Source organism: Mustela erminea, chromosome 3 (assembly GCF_009829155.1).
Source record: "Mustela erminea isolate mMusErm1 chromosome 3, mMusErm1.Pri, whole genome shotgun sequence".
Classification (NCBI taxonomy): domain Eukaryota; kingdom Metazoa; phylum Chordata; class Mammalia; order Carnivora; family Mustelidae; genus Mustela; species Mustela erminea.
This window is the reverse complement of record NC_045616.1, coordinates 69,650,102-69,672,849: the sequence shown is the minus strand read 5'-3', so window position 1 is coordinate 69,672,849 and position 22,748 is coordinate 69,650,102. Positions and strand designations below refer to the sequence as shown.

General features: G+C 40.9%; 1 protein-coding gene across 6 annotated transcripts in view; it reads left to right on the top strand.

The window, feature by feature from the left end:
• Nucleotides 1-22,748, top strand: part of MAST4 (microtubule associated serine/threonine kinase family member 4) — a 552,196-nt gene that overhangs the window by 207,074 nt on the left and 322,374 nt on the right. For 2 of the 6 annotated variants that reach the window (XM_032336088.1, XM_032336085.1), the window contains exon 1: nucleotides 877-1,732. The exons of the other annotated variants lie outside the window; for them this stretch is intronic. In XM_032336088.1, the coding sequence (XP_032191979.1) occupies nucleotides 1,694-1,732 (39 nt within the window). In that variant the 5' untranslated portion in view covers nucleotides 877-1,693. Of the gene's footprint in view, nucleotides 1-876; nucleotides 1,733-22,748 lie in introns of those variants that run through there. 6 annotated transcript variants of the gene reach the window in all.

The window sequence follows — 22,748 nt, the reverse complement described above, 5'->3', positions numbered from 1 at the left end:
GTTTGAGCTAGAATTTCGTTGGTCCCCTTTGGCTTGCCCAGGGATCACTTAGGTGCTGTTTCTTTGTTTCTAGAGATTGTACTACTTCTGCATATGGGAGAAAGAACTAAAAACTCCCCAGGGCTTCCTTCCTTAAGTGGTTTCAAATGAGCACACGAAAGTGGAAGAACACCCCGATACCCATCTTTGCTGATGCTTCTGCTAGAGCTACTGTTTCTTGACAGGGTTTCTCTCTGTATGTCTGAAGTCAGACACTGTTGGGGAACATAAAATGCAATCAATTTTCCTCAGTGGTTAGATTCATAAATCCCCAAGCTATTTTTAATGACATAATCTAATCAATTGATAGCACTCCTAATAGTGTGTTGACAGCCAGAAAGAGACAGAAAGCTAGTGTAATAGCAGGTGGATGGGTAAGGAACTTCTAGACATGTGCGCCCCACCCCCCCGCCACCCCACATTAAGAAATCTGATATCTGGATTAGGTAAAACCCAGGAAATGTGGATTTTTAAGAAAATGTTATGCCGTCTTACCTCCTTTCTTTCAAGAAAGAGACTGTCTAATGGCTAGAACGAAGGAGAAAGTGGTTTTCAGACAAATCGCAGAGAGTCCTAGAATCTGCCTCCTCAGAACCAAACTGTAATTGCAATTTAAATATCTCTAGAATGGAAATCAAGGGGGAATAATTTATTATAAATTGGTAGTATTGTATGTTGTTACTCTTGTGCCAGGCCAGTAATGAAAACTTAATATTCATCTCTTGGTTGCTTCGAATTGAAATAAGGTGAGGATGAGCAGAGTAAACAAGCTGAAACAGACTGTGAAATTGCACATGATGGGAATCTTTTTTTTTTTTTTTTCCAGCGGCTTATAGACTGTAAATAGGTTAATATTCCACCTAATGATGGCTCTTTCGATTCCTTCTGCCTTTTTATATTTTGGTCAGCTATCAACAAAACCAAGTTACTACCAGGAGGGACATGAATAGCTAAAATGTATCTATCTGAGGGCCAGGAATCTCCTGGCAAGGTATTTATGTAAATGAATTGGCTTTCACACTGGGAGGTGGAAAGAGTTCTGCCAAGGCTGGAAGAGCAGCCACCCAGAGCCCTCTGTTCGCAGGGTTTCCAGGCAGCGTGCATGTTCTGCTACATTTTTTTCTTTAATGCCATCAGAAAAGATGAGTGGCAGGCATGGTGGTGCTGCTTGGCTGACCAGCTGTGCCCTAGTTTTTCACCGTCCCAATCAGTCGCTGCCTTTTGCAGAGGTGTCTGTCACCACTGATTTACTTAGCCACTCTGACCTTCTAGTTGCTTCAGAAGTGGCTTGACCCGGAGCTCCTGCCGAAAGCCATTTACTGGTCGTCCGGAATGCCAGAGCCCGCGTTTTGAAGGAGAAGGAAAAACAGGGACCCCACAGTTTCCTGCCTAATTGCCAGAGCCCTCCTCCGCCTGGCTAAACGCTTTAGGTACCTGAGCCCACTTGCTGCACTCTCGCCCCAAACTGCAAGCCTCCGTGATCTCCGAAGTTGCTGGAGTGCATAACTAAGCGGGACCAGCTGACTCTGGGCTCCAATCAGCTAGAGCGTGATGTAAGTGTTCAGCAGCTGCCGGGCTCTGAATTAGCGTGCTCAAGTAGAGGTAGTACAGCATGGCTAGACTGTTGTGAGGCTCAGAGAAAGCGGAGGGGGAGATGGATGAGTCCAGCATTCTAAGACGAAGAGGGCTCCAGGTAGGAGATCCTTCTGTTCTTGCAATGTAGCATCCTCAGTGGTCTGTCGTTGAGGATTTCAAAGTTCCCTTTTCATTCCTTTTCTGGGCACGGATAGCGTGCACGGTTCCTTGTATCCCCTTGGCAATGGGATACACTAAGTCTCTGGTTAACAGGGTTCAGTGACACATCACAGGGCTCAATGAGAAAGGCTCTTTTGTCAGAGACAATGGATAGGACTTTTAGTGTGATACTTTGTGCGTTGTTTTTCTGCCGGTTGTTCAAGAATAGTTAAATCGTGGCTGGTGGTGACAGCTGAGGAGCCAATTTGGCATTCTGTCAAGTGTCTGGGAAGTCTGTCGAGGGTGGCAACTCTGTTCAGTTCTGGGAACGCAGGACTCAGTTTTGTGTCAGGATCAACCTCCGAGCGGCAGCAGCATCTGTCTGATGGTCTTGCAGATGTGTGCAGCTGCTGAGAGTTTTCTCCTGTCAGGGAGATGAAAGTTTCTGCTGGCAGCTCAATCAAAGTTGACTGTAATTTGTTTACATTGAGATGGGGAAAGATCCCCATCTTACTGCCTTGATTTTTGTGCCCAAGTTTCTCTAATTAAATTACTCCGACTTCAGTGTACAAATGTATTCCAAGTCAAAACTTGGCAAATCAGACAACTTGAAAAAAAACATCTGCTTAGCGATTTGTAACTTTAAGGAAGCCAAAACCTAAGTATGTTCAGAATTAGTATGTTTAACTCTTTGATAACTCTTTCTTTTGTGTATAAGTGGTGTTTTTTTTTTCTGAAAGAATCTAGTGAGTAGCCATTGTTAAACTCTCATTCATTATTTTTGAAAAATAAAAATGTCAAATGCATGCTTGACAGTACAGAATATATAGCACATATAGGAATGCTTCCAGATAGTCCTTAATAGGCGTTGACTTCCAACTGGTCTAGTTGTCTGCTTTTTTTGTTCTAAGTGTCCATTACTAATACAGTTATTATTCATATCATAATATTGTGGGTAAATTAGGGGATTATTTGCAGGTAAACAAAAGAGGGATTAAAGAAATTGGGGTTAAATGTCATGTATTGTTCCCAGCCTAAGTAAACAGACTTGCCTCTTTAATGATTTTCACTGTGGTCATTGTTTTGAATGTACAGTGTGGTTAGTCACTGCTGTGGATTTCCTTTTCTTTGTTTTCATCACATCTATAAAGTTCTGGTAATGCACAGCTGTTCGTGGGGCTCCATGTCCTCTTTGGGGTCAGTGGCTAAATATGGAAAGTCTCTTTGTTAGAAAGATGATAAACTGTTAAGCTCCCCCGTGGTTCAGCTTATTAATAAGTGGCAGTTCAGCTAAGTTTTCTCTTTCCTTTAGTGCATTTTGGATAATTGCTTAATGTGTGGTTGATCAGAAGCTCTTTTTTATGGTTTATTTCTGTAATATATATTCTCAAAACTTCAGAGGATATGGTTGAAACACATGGTGCTTTTGAGGGATAGAGATCTCACAGAACTTTTAATTTTAGAAATAAATAATGATTGTGGTTATTTAAAATACTGGAGATACTCTCTTGTCAAAAACATTTGCAACAAAACAAAGGAAGCATAATTCATTGATGTAATACTTGGACAGCTAGATTGTTGTCATACTCAACATACTTTAACTACATCTACCATAAGCTACACAATGGATAAAGAATGTCTGATTTCTTTTATGAATGAGATACAAGTCTTTATTCTGTGAGAAGTAACAATATGAAAGCGTCTCAAAGTTCTGCCCCCCTCATGGCTACAACTTAACTTTGGCTCAAACAAAGCTTTTTTTTTTTTTTTTTTAACTCCCATTATATCTAATATATTTTTTAAAAGCCATCTCTTACATAGAGTAGTTTTTTTAAAGAAACTACTGTATAAGGAATCTATTTATAAAATATAAAATTTAAGAATTTGTATTACAAAAGATACTGTGGAGTTCATGAGAGTAACGCCACCTAGTGAATTTAAACATTAATTTTCAAATATACACTATTTGAAACATTTCAGCATGTCACTGAGATACATCTGTAGTAGGGAAGTGAAGGTGAAACCTACACATTTTGTATTTGTGATTCTGACCCTTTGTTTGCGAGGCAGTCTTGAGCAAGTCCTGTACCCTCAGTGTCCATTTATTTTTATGTAAAGTATTTCAGAACGAGACCTTTGAGTGTACTAAGTAGGAGATGGGTATAAATGAGGCCTAAAAAGTTAATGGCTATATAATAAATACACTAGCACATAATAGACAATATGTTGGTGAATAGCGAGGGATAATTTTTATTTTTGTAACACTGTGTCATAACTAGCAAGATGAAATGGTTACATCTTTACTCCGTGTATGCTATTGGAGTTTGTTTGTAAGTTAGAAGAATCAGCAGCAAAGATGGTAAACATTATTTATTTACAGGGATCATTTTGACAGGGCTATAGGATTTTATATAATGATAAGAGTCAGTTGATGTGCCACACTGAATAGAGAGGCATGCTTTGTCAAACAGGCCAGTAATTTAGATAACAAAAAGCCCAGTCAAAAATCTGGAGCACACAAATATTCTAATTCCATAAAGTGTATTTTTATAATAATGTAGTATGTGTTCAGTGTAAGATAATGTGGTATGTGTTTAGAACCTACTTTCAGAATTTCAGTACCCCTAGCTCTTAAAACACAGGAATACTAGTGGTATTTTTAAAATCTGGTCTTTGAGAAATTTTTTAGTGAGAACATACAATTTCTCAAGGACTGACTCCCTCATAAAAGGGCAACACAACTGAGTTGTTCATCTTAAGTGACTCACTTCTCCATCTTTTCTGTGGACTCTATTAATATTTCCTGTACTGCTGATAGCACTTCAATCACTGCCTTTGAAATGAGAATGGGGGAAAGAGGCCCCAGTGGCTTCCACTGTTAGAACCTGGGAAAGTTTTCACACTGCATCTCAAAACATGGGAAATTCTGACGGATGGATGGACTTGGTCAGACCTTGGACTTGGGGCAATTTGAATTTCTAGACAGGTCTAATTCATCAAAGGATAACTGGCTCCTTTCAGGGCTAATATTCCTCATACACAGATCATATTTTTTAAATGTCAGGGAAATTAATTGTTTCAGTGATTTTTGTTACATGTTTCCATTTTGTTTGTTTTAATGAAAGTATCCCTATCCCTAATATGATAGCTCTCAAGGCTGGTGAAGGATGGATAGGCATCATTAAAGTATCAACAAATCACTAAAAGAGGGAGTAGTCTCCTAGAGAGATGTCATAGGATTCCTTTCCTGTCCTCCTGTGGTATTTTGCTCTGCCTGCTATCATCTGTTGATTTCCCTCCTCCCCAGTTATGTATTGGCATTTCAGTCCACTTCCAGATAATCACATGCAGCTAGCATGAATTTTTTTTTTCCTGTGTGATGTAGTTAATGACTAAATCTTTTGACTATAGACTTCCAGATTTGTGTTAGGTTTTTTGTGTGTGGGTTTTTTTTTTTTTTTTTTTCTTTCCTTTTTACCTGACTTTGTCTCCCAGCCTTAAGTGAAACAACAACAAAAAGCTAACATTATTACTTTGGTCTAGGCTCTGATTTTCCACTGGCCATTGTCTCAAACTAATTTTGGTAAGCAAAGAAGCAGATGGACTCTTCTGTTCTCACTGGGTATCCAGCTACCTCTGTTTCCCTCAGTACTTAAATGTGGGTCATTCAAATCACAATGCCTCAGTGTGTCTTCTCTATCAACTTTAAAGTGATTTGGATGTGTTTACACTTGACCCAAAATTCCATCACAGTATTGTTGTGTGGGACTCTTTCTCTGTCCTTAAGATTCTGTGTAGTTACATGTCAGAACTCTAGTTAGAGGATTAATTTAATAAAAAGTTATGATAATAGTTTGGCATAAAAAACTTCTGTTCTTCAAAGTTTCCAGGAAGGCAAAGAGGCTTCTTTTGGGACGGGAAGAATCAAGATGGTAAATTAAAAAAAAAATTTTTTTTTAAGAGAGAGAGTGCACAAGCAGGGGGAGGGGCAAAGGCAGAATAAGAGAGAGAGGGAGAGAAAGACTCCTAAGCAGGCTCCCCTAGCATGGAGCCTGGCATAGGGCTTGATCCTGAAGTCCTGAGATCATAACCAGAGCTGAAATCAAGAGGAGGACTCCTAACTGATTGAGCCACCCAGGTGCCCTGATGGTAAATGAACTTTTGGTAGTTGCAAAAGCCTAATTAATTAGACCAGGTGTGGCCATATCTAAAGTGGTATTTCTTAGCTGTTGAAGGAGTTCACTTTCTGTGTCTGAGATGGAAATAAAATGTTGTGGTTTCCTGATTCACAGAGAGTAAGAATGGGATGCCCTCAAAAGCTTATGTTCCCTCAAATTTCTATTTTGTGCTTAAATAATTGTTTTTTCTTAACACCTTTTTGTAACCATGTAAAATAGATGAATTTGAATACTGGCTCCTCTTTTGCACCTTCTTATTCTCTGATGATATAGCTGATAAACCAGAAAATTGTCATCTCTTTTTTTGTCTCTGAAATACTAATTTTTCAAGTCATCTTGTTCCCACCTTTGATTTCTCCATCTGTTACCTGCTGTCCCTAAGCCTTAATAATTCTACCATAAAAATATGTCCAGTGTCTAGGGCTATACTCTTTTACCTCCGAATTTCTGAAATGTCTCATATCCCTTTGTGTCCAGGCCCTTCTCCAGTCTATGCTGGTTGTCATCCTGGATCCCCACACAACCGCATGTTTAAAATTCCTGTGTGACTTATTATCTACCTCTGGATAGAGTTAAAACATAGCTGACTCTTTTTAATTTAGCTTCTGTCTACTTTTTGGGTTTCTTTGCCAACTCTTTGCCTTCCAAAACCTTATCCCATCACCCCTCTCCAGATGTCATAGATCCCTAGATCCCCTTTACCTAAAATGCTCTTTCCTTATTTTGCTCAAATTCTTGCTGCTCATTTTAGGGACCACAGTAAATTCTCATTCTTTGATGAAATCCCCAAATTACTGCAGTCCATTCTGGTCTTTGTAATAGTTATCATCTATTTTATTTGCGTACCTAATTCTATTGCATGGTGCATTGTTATAAAATGATTTGAATGTCTTACACTGAAATGATAAGACCATTGAAGATTCATGGTTTTAGAATAGGACATGTGTTCAGTGACAATGAATAGCTCTGTAACTTTAGACACAATGCTTAACCACATCTGTAAAATAGAAATATTAAGGTATTTTAAGATTGGAGGAGGTTGTAGGTCATGTAAGTACTGCACCTGGCACACAGTACTTAATAAGTTAACCTTAGCACACTTGCCTCTCTATTGCCATAGAGCCTTATGATTTTAAATACTTAAATGTGCATATCAGACAAAGCCTTGCATAGTGTGATTTTAAAGAGTTAAATGTGGGTATCAGGCAGGGTCCAGGCGGTAAAAAGATGGCATGCATAAATTGGATAATTTGAGAAGAGTTTAATGAAAGGGAAAGTGTAAAAGTATGTATAGTCAAGGTGTAGGTGAAGTTTAAGGGATGGTGCAGTCCCAGAGGGTAGGAGCAATAGGAAGCCATCATCTTCATAGGCCTGAAGGAGTGAGGGAGGGAGCCGTTGCCGAAGGTCCAGACAGAGAAGGCAAGAGACAGGCGCCTTAGATGAAGCTACATAGCCCTTCCATGGTGATTCTGCAGGGAGGGGCTGAGGGGACATCACAACTTTGTTGTCCTCCTTCCTTCTGCACTCTTGAAGGTGCTCCCCATTGGCAAAACCCAGTCAGAAGGCAGAGGGGCAAGTGATCCCATACGTGTTGTCCGTGTAGGCAGACTCTAAGGTTCGGGCGTAGGTCTGGATGGGCAATGGAGGTACGCACAGTACGATGGCATGTAATGATCTGCTCTTCGCTCGCTCTGGCAGCATTTTGCCAGCCGTGGTCAAAATGATCAGTTTTCCTAGTGCAGATTTCTGGAGCCTGAACTGAGTTCAAGCACTTGAACGGATTCAAAGCTGCTCTTTTGTGAAAAGCCCTGGCCCTCAACCGTTTCCCACTTACATGTAATGATGTCTTCTTTCTAGTCAGGCTGCAAATCCTCTTGGGAGAATGTTCCTCCCCTTCCACTTTAGTGTCTGAAGCACATGGTCTTCTTTGAATCAATAATGCAGGACACCTGCACTTGAGATCCTGCAAGCAATCTCAGTTTTGAATTGCTCTACTCCTCAGATCTGGGCTCAGAGAAGTGGGAGTGTGAACACCCTGGGTGATCTCTTCCTGTTTGTCCCCCAGCTTCCCTTAGCTGTGCCCTGTCACAGTCTGACTGTCCATCTCTGCTCCCCTGGAAATCCTTTGACAGACTTACGACTTCACATCATGTCCTTGGCTCTTAGTGAGAGTTGCTAAAAGAAATGGCTGTGATTGTCCATCTCTGCGCTTTCTGGAAAACTCCCCTTGAAGTCCTGGCCCTTATGATGTGCGTCGTCTCTTGCATTAGGCCCGCATGATAAATTAGCTTAGCATTCACTACTCACAATGGTCCTTCCTCCAGGTGAACCAGTTTGGTTCTTCGAATCAGATACTGGGAGCTGGCTCTGTCTTGCCAGTTTTGTCTCAGCTGGTCAGAATGGGTACACACTCAGCTGCAGTAACTTTTGAGATAAATGTAGCCACCACTTCTCCACTGTTGGGTTCTTAGTTCCTGCTTTGAGGAATTTTGTGGTTTTATGTATTATATCTTTGAGAAATCTTAAGTTGCCAGAAAAGGTTTTTCAAAGTAGATAATACCTGAAAATTTAATAATCTTGCACTTAGAGCACTGAAATTATCTAAAGAATAATTTTAGAAGAAGACAAAAGGAGACTAAAAGACCAGCTAATCAATGAATTAGGTTAACTCTAAAAACTGTGAATTACCTGAAATTAGAAAGCTCAATCAATATTCATGCAGCCACCAATCATTTTATCGTTGACACCAGAGTGTAATGAGAATAGGGTATTTGATTTTACTTGAAACTTGAATTGCAAATAAACTATGAGCAACGGTAGAGCTTTTTAAAAAGTCTTTGAAACCATGTGTCTGTCTTGGAAGCAACCAAAAGCATGGAGGTTGGCAAATGACTTTGGAGACATACATGTTAGAAGACAACATTGCCATTAAAATCATGCATTTGACGAATGTTTCGTGATGGAGAAGAAGCTGATAACAATAATGAGAAGTGAAAAAGCAAAGTGTATACAAAGGTTGTATAAGTCTATAAAAATGTGTAGCACCTACCCACACATTAGTCTGTATGAGGTAGAGAGGAGAAGTTGGGGGTGGTGGAAAGAAACAACAACAAAAATAATTCCTATCTCACATATATTAGTAACCTGTTTTTTGTTTATTTTTTTTTTCATGTAAGATAACAGGGGGAAAAGCACTAAAAGGTTAATTACATCTTGATGGCAGGATCTAAGAATTTTTCCTTAACTGTTCTATAGTAAGCATGTATTACTTGTATAATCAACCAAAGTGAGATTTGAGAGCTTCTTTATGATTTTTTTTTTTTTTGCTTTGTTGTCTAAGAAGTTGTTTTATATCCCTCACTAAGATCAATGAAAAGCTCTCAAAGATTGTTGTTTATTTTGTGTCTTTGTGGATTTGAAAAAGGTAAATCAGTTCTAATATGATACATGGTTCCAGACCTGAGGACAGTGGTTTAACAGAGGCTGTCATTTTGAACAACCTGCGGAGCCTCTAAAGCCTGAGACCCAGATGCAGTCCCCATGGATTGAATTAGCACCTCTCAGTGGCGCAGCTGGGCTTGAGACCCACTGCTCCAGGGGGGATCACCTGTCCAAGGAGCCCAGAGGCATGGAACCTCCTTCTGTACTTCCAAATGCAAAATTTGACAGTCTCTAAAAAGGCATATGTGGCAGCTCTGGCTTCCTTTCTTCCAGTAAGACGTGGGTTTGTTTTTATGGAGAAGAAGGTGGAGGTGGATGTCCTCCTTGTATTTGTTTCTTGAGTTCCTAAGTAATGGCAATGGTAGTAATGTGAGAGCATTAACAAACCCACGTTCGGGGGCAGTTACGAGATTGGGATGGCTGGAGGCAGCCCTAGACCATTAACCCCGGACCCGTTAACCAGGACCCAGGGCACTGCTGCTGTCCAGTTCCATTTTTACATTTTTAAAAAATTGCTGGTGCATGCCCTGTGCTTTACTTCTAGAAACCACCTCAGGTATGGTAAGAGGTAGCTTTGTCCCTTGAAGCATTATCTTAATGCGGTCGATAACAAACATGTGTGATTCGGGGCTCTTGCTGTAGATCTTCTGTAGTGCCCTTGCTTGAGTTCTCAAAACACTTACTACCCTTAGATTGTGAACGCAGATGCTTTTGATTCACGCAGTCAGGGATAGAACTCCATTCTTTGCCTTTCTTTCAACAGACATATAATCATAATGATGATAGCAGCAACAGCAGCAGCATATTTTGACCAGACGGGTGTCAGACGACTGAGTGTTGTGTGTTAGGTATACACCATTGGCCTTTTCATTGCCAGTTCCATCAGCATAACAGGAGTGGGATATGGCGCCCACCTGCAAGGGGCTTCGCACAGCAGTCCTGGCAACAGCCAGCACTAGGTCCCACATCTGTCACAGTGCGGGGGAGGGGGGGCACGGTAATAGTGCCAGGCTGTGCCATGGGAGGCGGAAGGCTTTGTGCAGGTGGGGAGGTTGCCGCCAAGTAGTGACAGATGACAAGGCGCGGGTGAGGCAGGAAGTAGGTTCCAGGCCAGGGAAGCAGCTGTGCATGCCAAGATGGGGTGACCACATGGGGTACACCCTCCCTTTGGAAGGAGCTACAGGTGATGCCTGTGAGAGGGAGGAAGGGACCAGCTAGAGGCCCAAGAGCTATGTCTTGTTGAGGGATCTGGACAGGATCCCCCAACAATAGGAAGCCACTGAAAGAGCTTAAGCGGGGCACAGCAGTCTTGTGCGAGCTCTCACTTGTTGTGTCACGTGTGAATAGAGGGTGCCCCAGGAGAGGCTGGAGGTGCCTAGGACGTTAGGAGCGAGGAAGTGAGCAGTGCCACCACTGCTCCCGAGTCTGTGGCTGCAGGAGTAGAGAAGAGGCAGCTCAGTACAATTAAGGCATGGTGACTCTTGGGATGGGTGGGAAAGAGCTGGGAGAAGCTGCAGGTGACCTCCAGGTTTCAGACCATAGGACCAGCAACAGCTAGGGGCCAGAAATAAAAATGATCTAGATGGTGAGAGGATGACTAATTCTGTGCATATATAATGGAAGCACCTTGTAGGCAGAGATGTTCGATAAGCTACTGAACGTATGGGTTTAGGCTTGTTTCCACACAGAGGTCAAGGCCAGTTATAGATTCTGAAGTCATCTGCTTTAAATAATTAATCGAAGTACATTATGAATAGGAAGAGAGGGCAATTTCTCACAGACTAATAGGTTTCTCTTAGAATAGCTTCCAAGAATTACTATTATGTGTATTTTAACACTTCTTTTGCAGGACTGGTTATAGTTATACTAAGAGCAGAGTCATTTCATGCTGTAGTGTCGGATCTTGAAAATAATGTATCCATTTTGAAGATGTAGGAGTTTTTTGTGTGTTTTTGTGGGTTTTTTGTGTGCACGTATTTTTGTAAATTGCTTCCAACTTTGACGACTTGCCTACAAAGTCTCATTTCAATACAATTTTGAAAAGGCAAAATGAAACATCTCAAACTAGAGGCTGTAATGGAAAAAGCAATTCATTCTTAAATGAAGATGATGAGGTTGGTACCATATTGCTTGAAACAGTGAGTAAATTTAAAACCTGAGTGAGATTACATCAAATTCAGCCAAGAATTTTGTTCCCTTTGAATGGAATAGCTGTAATTGAAGACAGGGGGTTCAACCAAGAAAGACAGATGGCATGTGTACAATTTTATCAATTTTCTGACACACTGTTGCCAATTTGTGTATGTACACACAAAGACATGAAATCACATTGGTAAAAACTGAACCCTCTTAAGAGTGAGAGGTAGAATGTGTTGCAATGAGCAGGAAATGACTGTAAAAAACACTTAAGTGTTTTTTAATGGATTGTTTTAGCTTAGTGCTTATTTTTAGATATCAGCCACGTCAAGAAATTCATTTTACAGGATTTTTCTCATAATGATATTTTTTCCTGATGAGAGGTGGTACTTTTGTATTTTCCAGTTATCTATTCTTTCAATTTTAGTATTGTTCTGAAGGTGAAGGTGGAATAATACCATGGACTTGACTATTTATACTTTTTCATTAGAACTTTAAATTATTGAGCTCACAGATTCTTTTTCCATTAACTGTTGAATAGTCCAACTAAAAGATATGGTAAATACAAATTGAATTTGGTGAGTGTGGTGGATACAACTACTCTCTTGATTTTTTACTCCTCTGTATATATTCAGTCCCCTGCCCAGGCCTCATGGTTTCACGGTGGACATGGCTTACTTCCCATCGGTTGACTTTGGGCTCACCTATGTGACCTGCTGGGTCCAATGAGCTGTCAGCGAATGTGTCACAAGCAGAGGCTTGAAATAAGTTTGTGGAGTTGGATTCACCTCATTGCACTTTGGTGATTTTCTGTGAGAAGAACATGCCCTGAGTAGCCACTGGGTCCCAGAGCAAATCCTTGTGGAATGGACCCTACAGAAACCGGGAGCCAGGAGTCAAGACGGGCAGACTCATAGTCAACATGTAGACTTGCAAACATGAGACTAAATGCTGATTGTTGTAAGTGCTAGTTTTATGTGGGTTTGTGACCCAGAGTTATGGTGGCAGTGGTGACAATACAGGGGATGAGCTTGTGTTGTGGTTACGAGTATAAGAGCAGTGGCGTTGAAGTCTGTTAGACTTCAGTGGGGGTGTTGATCCAGCACCTGTTGCCTTGATTATTCTGGGCATACTGCTCTCTTCTAAGCTTCAGTTTTGCTATCCATAAAATGGGAATACTACTCACCTCCCAGGAATGCTGTAAAAATAATTAAGATGGATGTGTGTAAATTACTTTGGAAAGTATCAAGCAGGTAGCAAGAACACAGTACATGATCATGGCCTTCGTTACTGTATTTCTAGATAGCTGAACCTCTTTCTTTCTCTGCTTCCCTTGGACTATGTCACTTGCCACATCCCAGTTGTGTGACTCTGGAGCAGGTTAAAATTTTTATGTGTCTTGGGGTGTGTGTGTGTGTGTGTGTGTGTTTTGCTATAATGTAAGGATACTAACATTTACCAAGCAGGATTATTAGTGGACTACAGCAAAGGTAGGTAAATATCTAGTTGTCTTAGTTCAGGCTGCTGTAACAAAATCATATGGACAGGGGGTCTTAAACAACATATATTTTTCACACTTCTGGAGCCTGGGAATGTCAAGGTCAACGTGCTGCAGATTGCATATCTGGTGAGAGCCCTCTTCCTGGCTTTCAGATGGCTACCTCCTGGCTCTGTCTTAACGGTGGAGACAAATCTCATGTCTCTTCCTTTTTTCTTTTTTTAAGGGCATTAATCCCATTACTAGGGCCCCACCTTCATGACCTAGTCTCACCCTAATAATTTCCTGAAGGCCGTACCTCCAAGTCAATCATGTTAGGGCTTCACCATATGAATTTGCATTGGCAGGGGGAGGAGCCACAGACATTCAGCCTGTAGCACTAACCATGGCGGGGTGGGTGGGCACTTAGTAAAAGGAGCTCCATGATTTTTACTATCCACAAATTGTCACCATTTCTTTAAATTCAGGTATCTTTTCCTAGTTCTTGAATGCCTCCTATGAGCCAAGCATAGCACCCTGCTCTTTGGGCTCACTTCTGGATTTCTAAAATCTCTGTCTTTATTGAAAGGAAAGACAAAAGAGTGGAACATAGAAAACGAAAGTCCGTAAGTGCTGCAATTGAAAAGGTATATTGATAACATTCTAATATGTAATAGGTGTGTATTATACTTCTACTCCTGTGAGCATAAACTAGCACGTTTGGAATAGGGGAATTTATAAAGGGCAAAGAGTAGCTCATATGGTGCCAGTAAAGTCTTTTAATGGGAAGAGGGAAAAATGCTAATAAGGAGAGATTGACCATTAGGGTTCATGGTTTGGGTGCAGTGTAGCTGCAGGATAGCAGAGCTGACATCTGAAATGCCTTTGTTTTAAATGGACAAAAATTGCTACACTTATACCTTTTTACCTACTGGAAAAATGTTTTGATGTGTTGGCTCTCAGTCTATAGATTTTGCCTTTTCTTCTTTTCTGTACAAATTTTGTTGTGAACTGCCTTGTCTATTCCATTTCTGTGTGTGTCCCCTGGCCCCATCAGCCATGAGCTCCTGGTTTTGCATGCTTCCTAACCAGAATTTGCTCTGTGCAAAGTCTCTGTCCTCAACATCCTTGCTTCAAAATTACTTTGATCTGTATCAGCTGAAATAGATTCTGAGATGCTGGATTTTAACATCTGTATGCCACTTTCTCTAGTAGCTAATTGACTGATTGGGGATGGAGGAGAGATGAGAGTCTTTACATTTGACCAATTTCACAGAGCTTACCTTGCAGGCCATTGAAATGCAAATACAGGCTACACTTAGAGACTCCGAGAACTCACACGTTCAGTTCTTTGTTTTCTTCTGAAAAATAAGCATTCAAAATTCATGCACATTCTATTATTCATGTGGTTTATATTTAGGTTCCGCTTGTACGTCTAGATAAATCTTATCACCATTATTTAAAATTTCATGAATGAAACTTTGCATCTCTAATGCCACACTAGCCTAGACACCTTTAACCAATCACAATAATTTGAAATGCAGCCCTTAAAGGAGTTCTTGTGTGTGTCTGTATATCTGCATTTACATATGTCATTTCCTTATCTATAGCTATTTTTATGTAAATCTACTCTGGGCAAAGTGGGTGTGAATTCAAAACCACCTTATTTTGTTTCGTCCCAGAAAATCCTGAATTTTTAGTTTGTGGTATTTATAAGGCTTCCATGAGATGGAGTGTTGATGTCACAGCACTTGTCTTTTTGGATGGCTGTCACATTTGTGGTCCTGAAACAGGACACCTTTTTCCTGTACTGTCCATTCACCTGCATTTTCAGGATCGTCACTGGCCACCTTTCATCTGTCAGGCGCTCTAAAAGAACATGGCATGTCAGCAAGGCAGTTTCTCTGTCATTCAGTATGCTCTCCAATTTCGCTTTCCTTGAACACTTAATGCCTTCAGGAATCCCTTTTTTCTTGAGCTGTGGTCACTTCACTTATATCAGAGGGGGAGAATAATTTTCCTAGCTGTGTCCAGAGCCCTCTCACCCATCTTCCTGCTGGTGCTGGCACTAACTTTTTCTTATGAGGCCTTCAGTACATGAGAAGCTGATTAGCATATGTGCTGCCGAAGCGAGCACAGAAGCTGATTAGCCAGTGTTATGTGTATAAGAAGAAACACAGGCTTCAGTAGAACCTTTTCTTCAGTCTGGGGTCCTCACAGAGTAGTACTGGTGATGGTTTGAATGAAGCTTTCTGGTACCTTCTGGGAACCATGTGGAAATGGGTCCATTCTCTTTGTGCTCTTGTAGGTTCTATAATTTCCAAGTAGGATAAGTTGCTCTGGGAAGATAATATACATTCATGGGGATTTGGATATAAGAAGAGCCAGGGTATATCTGTGCTCATGCTTAGAGCAGAAAGGAGTGGCATAAATTATTGTGACTGGACACTCTGGTTTAGGAGTCATCTCAGTTTTGAGCCTCTTTTTCTTTCTGGGCCCTCACATGTGTTTCAAGTGGCTGTGCTGGGGTAGGGAGTGGTGGTGGTTGTGGTGGTGACAGTGGCTGCATCATTTCCTGCCCCCTCACACCAGGAGGGTGTCTCTCATTATTATAGTCCTTCCTGTCATTGTGAGATGCTTTCCTTAAGTTGTTCTCAGCTGAAAAGTGGTGTGAAGTCTGGCATTCATCATTAACAGCTGGTCCCAGCCAAGGGTGTGTGTGTGTGTGTGCGTGTGTGTGTGTGTGCGTGTGTGCATGTGTGCACGTGCGCGTGTGTGTGTGTGTGTGTGTGTGAGCACTTGGGGGTATAGGTTGGTCATGAGGTGTTGGTTTCTGCTTTCCACAATTTATTCCCCTCAGTTTTCACAGTTATAGACTATGACCTTTTAAACCTCCAGGCACACATACAATCTTCTTTCTATCTTTATGAAAAATAGTCTGGCTTTGGACACAGTGTAAGAATGTTGATTTGATTTAAGAAAGTATCTTTGGGATTTTATATATGCACTGAAAACAGTGATCAGCTACATTCTTCTAGTACCTTCTTTCTTCTGTTCCTGCTATTAACAGACCATTTATGGGACATGTTTTTAGCTCTTCAACATCAGTCCAGTGTCATGGGAACATTCATTCCCTCATCCACCAGGTTTTTTATCATGTGTTTTTATTTTATGCAAAGCTGGTGATACAAGGACCAACAAGATCCAATTCCTGTCATCTTCTGGGAGCTTATGACCCAGAAGGAAAGAAGGCAGACTAGTAAGTAGACAATTGAATGCCAAGTTTTGTGTGTTATGATGGTTAGCTGATCTCAGAGTAGATGCTCCGCGGATGAAAAGATGGATGGTTAAACAAGGGGAATATACAATAGGATGCCATAGAGGCACATAGAGGAAGTTTACCCAATGATGGGGTTATCAGAGACGTGGCATCAATGATGGAAATTAGCATTTGATTTCTGTTCATTTCTCTTTTGATGTTCTGTTTATTTTAAGTTCCTCATATTTAAGGGGAGATATTTAATAGACAAGATGGCATGGAGAGATAAACAGCTTGGAGAGATAAGGACAATAATGTCCTAGAGCTAGATATTTAGGTGGCATTATCCTGTGGGTGATGGCTGAAGCCATAGTCGTGGGTGGAATCAGCCAGTGGAAGTATGAGGCATGAGAAGAGAGAAGGACCTAGAAAATAACTCAGATCCATTTAGCATTGCTAAGCTTTAGAAACGCTTTATGAAGGACCAAATTAATGCGTAAAAAAGAGTAATATCAACAGTATTAACTGGGTCCTATTCTGTGCTCTTAGACCAGCTGTGGTAATTGGCATAAACAACATTTATTGAGCTGGGCAGTTTTCTGACTGCTTTACGTGGATCGGCTCATTTTACCTCTCCAGTGGCCCCTTGAGAAAGGCTGGGTGGACATCAGTTTCCAGAAGTCAAAACTGGCAAGTGAACTAGCCTTTCCAGGTCTCAGAATTCATTTAGTTAACAAATGGCAGAGCCTGGCTTCAAAGCCTAGAGGCCTAGATTCAAATCCAGGTGGTTTGAGCACATTTCTAATGGTCCTGTGATTTTTTTTTTTTTTTGCTTCCCTAAAGTGGGTAAGACAAATAGCCCAATTGATAATTATCATCTACTATGACTGGCTCAATAGAAGTTGTATCTAGGATAATATGGAGGCTCAGAGGTGGGGTGGTAGTATTTCCATGTAAAGGTCGTAAGCTGGTATGAGACAGTAACGAGTTCCCTCATCCGTACTCCTCCAGTGGCCTTGAAGAGCTAAAGCTGTGTTGTATTTTTGCAATAGTAGACCTCTATATTAGTTCTGAATAGTTTTTCATGGAAGGCAGGGTGAAATAATGTCCACTGCCCTAAGAGGCAGGAGGGCTTGGTCTTTGGAAGGGCAGCTAGTTTATTGATGACTTGGGTCCCAGAGAAAATAGAGCTAGTCCAGAATTGTAACTTACAAATGGTGTAATTGTATCAGAAGAGGTGTATCATGGTTTAAAAAAATCCCTGGACCGTTCTCTTAAAGCCTGGAAGGATTTTGAAAACTAGTTGACACGTGGAGACCTGTGCTAATAAACAGAAGTGTATAAGGCAAAAAAAGAGATTTTAAAATTGGACTTGCTATTTAGGGTAATTTTAGTTCTTGGGAAATAGGAGTAAAGACAACCAAGGACCTTTGGAGATCACATGGTATTACTTTTATTATGAAAAACAACTGAGTTGGAGCTTATGACTTGCCTGACTTAACCAAATTGAGATCTCATTAGAATATCTCAATTAGAAGATTAGAAGTGGTTCCCTGAGGCCAAATAGTTCCCTGGTATCCATTCCTCCTTTCCCCTTTCCCTGCACCCCCTGATTGCCATTTGATGAAACCCATGTGGTTTTGGACATGCTGACTTGGGTCTAGATCGAGGCAGGTGGATGGTATAGGCAGGCAGGTGGAGTAGAAGGGGCTGATGAGCATCTTTGCTCCCTCAGACCACAGTGATGGTGGGGTTGGCATGTGGACCACACTGAGTCTGACAGAGTGGACTTCTGTCCCTTTAATGGGAAGACTGATGCCAAGAGGCTCTTTCTCTTGTTGGACATTAATTAGGAAGTACATAACCTCAAGAGTAACTGAAAAATATTTTGGGTATGTGAAGAAAGCCTGCTGTAGGAAATGGCAATGCCATGAAAAAGCAGGACCAAGGGATTCAAAGTAAACCAGGTCCTTAACAATGGAAGCTGCTGAGTCAAAGCTGGTCTGAAGCAAATCCCTTCTGGGCTTGGCACACACCACTGGGTGACTCCTTCATTTTGTTGTAGCCATTTTGAATTGGGTATTTTGTTACCTGGGACAGAAATCACCCTATCTTGTAGTTTTTACTTAGTTATTTGCTTCAGATTGCTATTTTTCCTTTTAAATATTTAGACATTTTTATTTTTACACCAAAATAGATTGACTGTGTTTCCCCCTAAGCTATTTCACATTTTTCCTCTACAAAGATGTCTTAATTTTATTTTACAACATCAATAGGTTTTAACGTATGGGGGTTTTGTTGACGGAGAGGTTAGAGGAAGCGCAAAAATGTGATTATTAAGGAATGAAAATTTATTTCAGTGACATTTGCAATAAAAATGATAAAATATTTTCTTCTTTGAAGGATTAGTGGTGTGTGCTCTTACTCTGCTAACCTCTTAAAAGCAGGCCGTTATTTGTTTAGCAAGTAAAGAATTCCTAGGCTTGACTTCACCAGTGATAAGTTAGCCTAAGTTATTGTAATTTTATCCTAAATGTTTTGACAGTGATAAATAGCTGATGTGGCACATCAGCACGAAGCCTCATATTGTTACTGCCTTTATCATTTCTGCTCTAAATAATTGTTCACAACTGTCGGCTTTCCGATGGAGCTGTATGAGGATTTGGGCGTATGGAACTGGAAATCCTTGCTAGTGGTGTTTTGTTTTTTTTTGTTTGTTTGTTTGGTTGGTTGGTTTTTTGTTTGTTTGTTGGTTTGTTTGTTTGTTTCTTTTTGTCCTCTGTTTCTTTTCTGTCTTTTTTTCTGAGTTTTTTTTCTCCTTTTCGGGACATTGACTTTATGCAGTGTTCTCTTTATGAGATGCTATGCCCACAATGGGAAGATAAAGTTCCACAGATGCTCTGGCCGGCCAGACTAGGTCCACAGTGGCGTTTGTTCACCTGAGTGAAGGGAAGGCCGCTCGGAAGGCTGGCGTGCTCAGGGCAGAAAGCTGCCTCAGACACGTGGAGGCAGTTGACATTCATGCTGCCCTCCCCAGCTTCGTGTTCTCTTCACATAGTCAGTAGACAGGGTGGAGTTTGGGTGAGGGCCACTGCCTCTGTGAAATAAGAAAGCTTTTGGACTCAGGGACTATATTTGGGATGATTGGGGGTGCCCTTGTTCTGGGTTTCCTTGGTTCTTTTGGGCATCTGTGAATTGTGATGTAGTCATGGTGGTGTTCTAAATTTGGGTCCAGAGGTGGACCATGAAGCCTTCTTGTGGAGTTGATGATGATGGTGAGGGGTCTGTGGAAGTTTGCCAGATTTGCTCCATTCAGCCTGATGCCCCAGTGGGAGGTGGAGGAAGCAGGAGGAACCCAGATCTCTGCCCTCTACTTGGAGCAGTCTACCCCCTTCCTCTTCCTCTGCTGCATGAATTTCCCCATCTTCTTCCCCCTCCTGCTTCCCTCCCCTCACCTGCCCTTCCCTCTCTTCCTCTTGGCCACCTCCCTTTTCTTCTGCCCCACCTCTGTCTTTTCTTCCCCCGTCCTTTCGTCCTTTCTCATTTACTCATGCCCTCCTCTTTCTTGAGTTTACTTGGACGTACTTTTGCCCAGAGCAGCAGTTTTCCACTCTGAACCCCCAAGCCTGGGTAAGGTCCCCATCAGACCACATCTCAATTGTCTGTTCTCTTGTCTGTCTCCACCTCAGGAGTCTTAAGCTTCGTGAAATGAAGAAAATTATCTTATTCCCTGTTAGATCCCAAATACATGGTCAGACATGGTAAATGACCAATAAAACTGGTTGTTGTCAAGGGCTAGGTTCCAGGTGATCCTAACTGAGTTTTTGACCCATTCTCTTTTAAACTTATTTCGTATGTGTGTGTGTGTGTGTGTGTGTGTGTGTGTTTAATTTTCTGTGTTTTTATAATCAGAATAGGAAACTTAAAAAGGAAAGAGTGAAAAAGCTCTGTGTGAAATAAAGGAGACTCTCTCAAGATCCTTTCAGTTGTTAATGAGGTCTTCGGCAAAGAGCATATTACCTCATAGGCATGAGGCCATTATTTGTAGTGGTTACATCAGCCAGAATAAAGATGATAAATTTCAGATACTTGTCCCTGCACATCCTCTGACTCACTGCAGAATTCCAGGTAAAGAATTTGCCTGATTTGCCTTTCCTTGTTGCTGTGAGTTCTCCCAGGTCCAGGTTTCAAGCTTTTCTGAAAGGGAAGTGTCCCTTTTTCTTCAAAAGCTTATGTCTGAGATACTAAGAATGAGAGAAGCACTGAATTTTAAGTCCAAGAGAGAAACCTTGGACTTACAGTTTTAGGAATTAAGGCAGATCTAATCTAGATCTAATCTAAGCTAGATCTCTTCTAGCTTAATTCCTTCATCTTTCAGCTAAGAACACTCAGTTTTCAGGGAAATAAAGTGACTGAACTCAAGTTATCAAAATAGTGAATATCAGAATCAAAGTGTTTGCATTCATAGTCTGATCAGTCTACCCTCCTGTGCATAACAAATGCTTGAGTCCCTTTGTGTGGTTATACTGAGTATATTAACTTTTTAAATATTAACTTTTTAAATAAGAAAGTAGTGCTTGCTTAACAAAGGATCCCGTTTCAGAAAGTTCATTAAAATCCTTGAGTGAATCTTATGATTTAACTTAATTGCAAAAACCTGTCCCATGTTGTTGCCCCCTATCATTTTCTGGATTTTGAATAAATATCTATTAACTATTTCATTTAATGTTTTAAGACTGTGAAGGCCAACAAAAATATCCTCAGGGACTAGAGCCATAAGATACAGGTGTAAAGCCAGCTAGGGGCACAATAGGGAGTGGTGGGGACTGTGGCTAAACTGAGAATATATGTCATGCTTTAGGGGTATTCAAATTCCATTTTTATTGGAAACCCTAAACAGAATATAACCATAACCTTTGAACCTTGTGTTTGTGATCCCTTTCAAATTTAGGCCTTCAAAATGTGTGTGTGTGTGTGTATAAAGAATGCATTTTAAACCTCTTAAAAACAAACAAACAAACAAACAAACAAAAACCTTGTAAAATTGCATCCCAAGGGGAAAGAATCTTCTCTTGAAATGAAGAGGGTTTCTCTTGCCCATAGAGGCAGTGTCTCTCCTTAATGCATGCCTTACATTTCCTGATTGATGGTAATCTCCATCTTCTGTAATTTAGAATGGTTTAAAATAATTGTAAAAACAAATGAGAGACTTCAGCAGAGTATTCCATCTTGGCCCTATTTTTTCATGGTATAAGAACCATAATCTTACCTACTTATCTTGCTATCTACCTACGTAAAGTCTCTGCAGAAAGTCAGGGAGTAGAGAAAAGGAGTCTAATACAGCATCATCTTAAGTAGGGTTTAATAGAAGAGCAGGCAGGGGCCGCGGTGTTATTGAGTAGGCTGCCAGGCAATTTGAACCAACTCGTTCGTTCCTTACAAATTTTTGTTACGCAAAATTTAACACTCATGGCGTGAGCCGGAGGATGCTCCAAGTAGCCTCTGATGCATTCTTTTTGTGTTGGCCATTGCTCTTAGAGGACAGTTTAATTTGTGTGAGATACTGTTCCAGCTTGCTGTCTCTTTCATTTCTTGGGAAATGACTCTTAAGAGTCACCATTTTCTTAATGTGTTAAAAACCTGTGCTACATATCTAAAACCCTTTTTGTTTTTATTAGCACCACATTTCACTGGATTATTATAGCGTGCGCTCCCCTCCTCTCTGTTGGGTCTTTCTGTTAGCAGTGTCTTGGTGTAGATTTTCTTCTGAAGGTGAGCAGTAATTAATGGGGGAAAAATTCTTTGTAAGAACAGTTTCTGTCTCTACCATTCCTTTTGACTGGTGACAGATTTGCCAAGTGGTACCTGATTTTACTGCATTGTTGATTTTGAGCTAGTTTCTGGAGGATCACCTGCTCTGATCTCCCTATTGAGGACCCACTGAAGTTATCTGACACTAGCTAAGCTCCTGTTATTTTAAGGAATAACAAGTTCCATTAATCATTCTAGTATTGGGCTCAGTGTGGTAGAATATTTTGGAAATACATAATAATAATAATAATAATAATAATAATACTCTTCCATAGTGTAATGGATGCCTACTAAATATTAGATGTTCTGCTCGACACTGTATGTATATTAGCCCTAATTCTCAAAATGACCTGGCTAGGCATTGTTAATGCCACTTTATGGAAGAGGAAAACAAAGCGCAGACACACTCGGTAAATTGCCGGGACATCATCAGGCTGGTCTGTGTGGATATAAACCTGTATTTCTTTGCCGCTACAGCTTGTACTTAACCCCTTTACCGTGGTCTGGTCCTTTCTTACTCTGGAGTGATTTGGTAGGAGGGAGTGTGCTGAAAGACATTTTGCCTAGCTGACAGCCATTAATTAGCACTACATTTCCCTCCCCCCCCATTTAGAAACACAGCTAAATCCTTTATATGAGAGTATAGTTGCAGCATAGATGTGCAAAGCTCAGT